This window comes from Impatiens glandulifera, chromosome 6, assembly GCF_907164915.1.
Source record: "Impatiens glandulifera chromosome 6, dImpGla2.1, whole genome shotgun sequence".
Lineage (NCBI taxonomy): Eukaryota > Viridiplantae > Streptophyta > Magnoliopsida > Ericales > Balsaminaceae > Impatiens > Impatiens glandulifera.
The window spans coordinates 34,338,216-34,343,712 of NC_061867.1; the positions used below are offsets into that span (position 1 = coordinate 34,338,216).

General features: G+C 31.1%; 1 protein-coding gene across 1 annotated transcript; it reads left to right on the forward strand.

Annotated features, from left to right (window-relative positions):
* The first annotated feature begins 1,358 nt into the window (after positions 1-1,358).
* On the forward strand, positions 1,359-3,667 carry LOC124943539. Its single transcript, XM_047484037.1, has 4 exons — positions 1,359-2,352; positions 2,468-2,769; positions 2,870-3,334; positions 3,413-3,667. Exons 1-4 carry the CDS (start codon positions 1,359-1,361, stop codon positions 3,665-3,667), a joined length of 2,016 nt encoding a protein of 671 aa, XP_047339993.1.
* Positions 3,668-5,497: the final 1,830 nt, after the last annotated feature.

Below are 5,497 nucleotides of genomic sequence, written 5' to 3' on the forward strand. Positions count from 1 at the left end.
TATTATGTCCTCAAAAAATATCTACATATTTGATTACTTATCCCTCCCCAATTTAAGTGAATATATTTGTAATTAGTTTAGTATAAACCGCAATTTAATATTAATGTCATATATTTCATTCACAGTAAGAAAATAAAATAAAAAATTGTAATGGGGGGAATAAGTATCATCTCATACAATGTAATTATAAGGATATGATGATTTACAAATGCTTACCATTAATGTTCTAAATAAATATTTTATAGTGAAGAAAATACTTCACATAATTATGAGCTTAATAAAAAAAATACAATCTAAAAGTTAGAAAGATGAAGAAATCTACTTCTTGGCCCATTTAAATATTTTCTTTAATAAAAAAGAAATAACAATTTGTACAAGTAACCTATATCTTATTTTCAATTGACTCTCCATATCCAACTGTTACAATAAATGTAGCAAAATATAATTAAAACATTTTATTATATTTAATAAACTTAGTTAAGATTAAAAATATTTGGTTGTATTTTTAATTTCTTATTTAAAGTAGTTTCAATCACCTATTTTTTTATGAATGTATTTGAGGAATAGTTTTATATTAATACAAATTATAAATAATTTCACCCTTAATTTATACATTTCTATATTATGTACCTATTATACAAACTTCTATTGTCTTAGTTAGTTATGGACAAGAGTGTTTTGTTTATTTATTTTGGAGATGTTATTTTAGTTTAATAAATAGTTTTTACCCATAATTTTTGCAAGTCACAAACAAGATGGTGAAACACCAGTAAAAATCATCACAATTATGAATAAATTAATCCTAAATTATAAAAAGAACTAATTAAACCACATCAAAATAACCACCCAACAAGTCCAAAAAGAAAATACTCACAACCATAAACATGGAAGATCAATTAAGTTAATATATAATATCTTAAAATGGAAAATGTTAATGGTCTTAAATATTACTAATGTAGTGAGTATTTTTTTTCTTTCTAGAATCTTTAGTTGACAAGTTTAATCTAAAAAAAAGAAAATTAAAATTGTCGGCATTAAATCATGCTTGCATTTAGCATGGTCTTGTTGTTTGGTGGGACACCTTATTTAGCCTTACAAAAACTTTATCTCAAAACCCCAACCACCTAAATTACAGAATCTAGTATTAATGTCAGCCGCAGAAATATTATGAAATAAAACAAACCATTTGTTTGGTTTCCTTTGATATGGGATTATGGGTAAATTAAGCACAACAAACTCCCCCCAATTTTCCTTTGATTGCTATTCTAATTTTTGTTTTCATCACACTACTATTGCTATATGGATTTCATCCTCATATTTTTCTCCGAACTCTCCCCCATTTTTTTAGAAATTTAAGGATGGGTATTGATGCTAATGATATTCAATTCTTTCTTCAAGAAGTTGCGTCTCTTGTAGCATATTCTTGTCTAACTTTTGTTAGGCAATACCCGCTTGTCTTTTTCGCCTTCATTTGCCTCCTCTTCTTCGACTTGTTTCTTCCTGGTATCGTCGTATTTGTGTTCCATTCATTTCCTATTTTTGTCACCATAGTTGTTTCTACGATCCTCCTTCTTGACGGAAGAAGTGCGAAGAACACATCTATATGTGAATTACCAGTTGTTGTAGAAACAAAAAAGACGTTACAACATGAAAATTCATTTACACGACAAAATGTCAATTATGACTCAACAAGAGAAAATGATTATAAGAACATTTTCGATAAGACCTCAGAGGAGGAAAACAACGACGACACGAAAGAGACTCGAGGGGTGAATCATCGCGAGACCTTTTCTCCTTCTTCCTACGAGAGGTTGGCACCAATGCTCAGACACAATGTCGGTGGCTCGAAAGAGTTCAATAAGATGGGAGCGGAACAAAGTGTTCAGCATTCTGACGATCGTTTAAGATCAGAGGGTAAAATGGATCTCAAGAATCTTCTTCTTTCGGAGATGGAAAGAAATAGGAGATTAGAATCTCTAACGGCTAAGAGAAGAGCCAGAAAATTGTTGAGCATGCAAGTGAGAAACACCTTATTGAACATGGGAAAGAACAATTCACCAAACATTGGTTCTATCCATATTCCAAAAGCCAATCCTCTTCTTTCCCACAACCCCGCTTTCGTTTCGCCAACCCCCGGCTCCGCTCCTTCGGTTTTATTGCCCATGCATAACCCTTTTCTAATTCCATACGATACAAATGAAGAAAAAAGTGGGAACGCGACTTTTCGAAGGGGCGATAGTTTTAACCTCAGCTCATTTTTACCCAGCCCGACTAGTTACGATCAACAACGACATCTTAATAGTTGTTACGACGAAGAAACTTCTCCATGCATACCATTAATGAACGAGGCAGGTAATTAAACTATAGCATGAATTTTGTTACATAGTATTGATCAAAATTTGCGTCTAATTTAAAAGGTAGTCGATGAATTGTCCAACTTACTCTTCTAACGGTTCATCTTGGTTAGAAAACGAGATGCCAATGAAAGTGGAGGTCGAAGGAACGAGCCGTGAAACAAGTCTACATTCAAAATACAAACGTGACATAGAAATGGGAAGAGGCAACAACGAATTGGGGTGGGTGGCCTCTTCTCATCTTAACAATATCGAAGAGAACGAGTCAAGGTCAAGAGAGGTGCATGAAGTTAGCAACCAAGACATTATTGATGTTGGATTTTCAAGCATATTGAACCACAAAGCCGACGATATAGTTGGGCAAGATTTGACGAGTATCAAATCGGAAAAGGAAGAAGATCGTGACGTCCAACATGTATGTTTTCTTTATCCATCACGACAAATTTTATTGCGATGCCCATGAAATTCAAACTTTATTGTTCATACTAACAAAAAGACGCATTATCTTTGCCAAGGCCATGTATGACGTCTCGGATGGAGAAGACAACATATACACGAAGCTGTCCACGAGTGAAAAGAGTCCAATGAATCAAAACTCTAGTGACGAAGAAAACACGGATGATATGTTCATGGAATCAATGCGTAAACTTACAACTCCGAAAGCATCTCAGACTACAACAATTTTGAAGGAACGATTAGCAAATCGTCTATCTAGGGATGACACTCTTGAGTGTAGTCCCAGGATAAACGAATGCATAGCATCAACTTCACAGTTTTTAGACCCGGAGATCGAGCAACGAATCATACTAGGTCCAGTCCCATCTCCAAAGTCGGTGTTGCAAGCAAATCTCTCAACTTTGTCAACCTCGAGTCTTGATCATGATGCCATAAACTTCAAAGCCCTACAACCCGGAGAAATGAGAGAATTTGGTGAACATAGAAATGGAATAGATAGTTCCATTAGTATCAAGATCGAACAGGTTAGTTATGTTTCTAAATGTGCTTATATATTATGCTACAAATCTCTAATGTCATCTTACATTTCGGTTTCTTTTTAGGAAAGCTCGAATCCTAATCAAGAGTTCCCAACCGACGAAATAAAAGGCGGTTCAAACTCAAATACCATTATAGATGAGCCATATGTTTTAGTGGAACCGAGTGATATTGGAAAGGCGCACAAAGATGTTGAGATTGCCCATCCAAGTAATTCTATTGAAGATGCCAAACAAAAGTCGACGGAAAATATCCAAATGATCGATTCTGAAGATCCTCTACATAATTCCGCTAATCAATTAAGGATTGAAATAACATAAAAGCCCTAATCAATTATCCTATTAAAGTGAAAACTCCATCAACTTTACATTTATGATTAAGTTAAGGCATCCAAAATCTTGTTAAATTAAAATTTGAATTATTGTTATATAGACTGTATATTACTAGTGAGATTGTTGGGTTTAATATATATAGAATTATAAAAGTAATCAATCATTTCGGTCTTAGCTCACTAAACTCAAATGGCATACATTCGTAAATGTATAACTAATACGATTAAATCAAGTTGCCAATTGAAAATATGAATATGTAATTTTCTAATTATTGGGTTGAGAATGATTCACACTTTTTAAATGTTTTTTCATATTTAAAATTAAAATTTAATAAAAATAAATAAAATTATTTTAATATTTTATTTAATAAATTAAATAATATAGTAGTTAAAAATTATTTTTTTATCTTAAAATAAAATTTTGAATTTCTTTATAATAAATTAATAAAAACAAAATTATTAAGATATCTAGATTCTAGCTCGACAAAGGCATACTTATGATTTGAAATATATATAGGACTAAAAAATTTAAACAAAATTTATTAAGTCACTTAATTATATATATAAAAAAACATTTAGGTTATACGGTCTACAATTCAAATAGCCCATAAATAGTTCGCCAATGGGCCTGAGTTAGAGTGATTTGAAGATAGTTTTGAAAATCTTTTAAATAACTACAAAATCAACACATTTACGTTTGAGCCCTGAGAAACATATAATCGAGAATATAGTTTTTCATTAATTCATCGGAAAAAAAATCAAAATAAAATGTAATTAGCATTTATCCCGTGTATTTGCATAAGTAATAATATAAAAAATCGTAAAAAAATATTACGATAAAAATATTAAAGTATTTTAAAATTTATTTTTAACCGTTTTAAGTTTATGAGCGAGTTAACCTACAATTCGACCCAAGTATCAATTTACTCTCACATATATATCCAAATTAATCACAACTCTCGACCCAGTAGTCCAGATACTTTAAAAATTAAACATAATTATATATATATATATATATATATATATATATATATATATATATATATATATATATATATATATATCCAATTGAGCCATCGATGACCAAGTATAAAAAACACGAACCCATTATGTTAAAAACATGAGTTTTTGCATTTTATTACTGTGTGAGTCTCCACCATACTAATCAATAAACTCTAAAATTGAAAACATAATAACATGTAAGGGTACATTAAAAACCTTTTATGACAATAACTTAAATTATTAACACAAATTTCAACATTTTTTTAAAGAAATATGCAACAACTTCACAATAAAATCAACAAACCCTAAAATTAACCGTTTTTAAGTTTATAGGCGAGTCAACCCACCATCCGGCCCAAGTATTCATTTACTCTCACATATATATCTAAATTAACCACAACTCTCGACCTGATAATCCGAACACTTTAAAAATTAAACATCATATTATATATATATATATATATCCAATTGATAAAAAACCCGAACACATTATCTTAAAAACATGCGTTTTTTGTTTTTTTTGGAAAAACGACTTAGCGTCATTTAATTAAAAATTCCCAAAAACGGGGAAAAAAAACCACGAGTTTAAGAGATCATTCTAGACAGGCCTAAAAAGCTAAAAACGTAAATGAATTATTTGTTTACAATACTTTCAATTCTAGTGAGTTTAAAAAACGGTAAATTCTAGTTCCTGCAGATATTCCAGTTCTGCTCCGTGCTTGGAATTCTTCTCCACGTTCCCGCGAGGGCGCTGCAATCTGATACAATATCTTTCCATAACTCGTCAATGCTCTTGCGGGTTCTGTCATATACCCTT

Excerpts from the sequence above, each read along its gene's own strand:
- LOC124943539 (XM_047484037.1), top strand. The coding sequence starts at position 1,359 with ATGGGTATTGATGCTAATGATATTCAATTCTTTCTTCAAGAAGTTGCG. Across the intron at positions 2,770-2,869 it reads AAGATCGTGACGTCCAACAT|GCCATGTATGACGTCTCGGA; the intron begins GTATGTTTTCTT and ends ATCTTTGCCAAG. Across the intron at positions 3,335-3,412 it reads TTAGTATCAAGATCGAACAG|GAAAGCTCGAATCCTAATCA; the intron begins GTTAGTTATGTT and ends GTTTCTTTTTAG.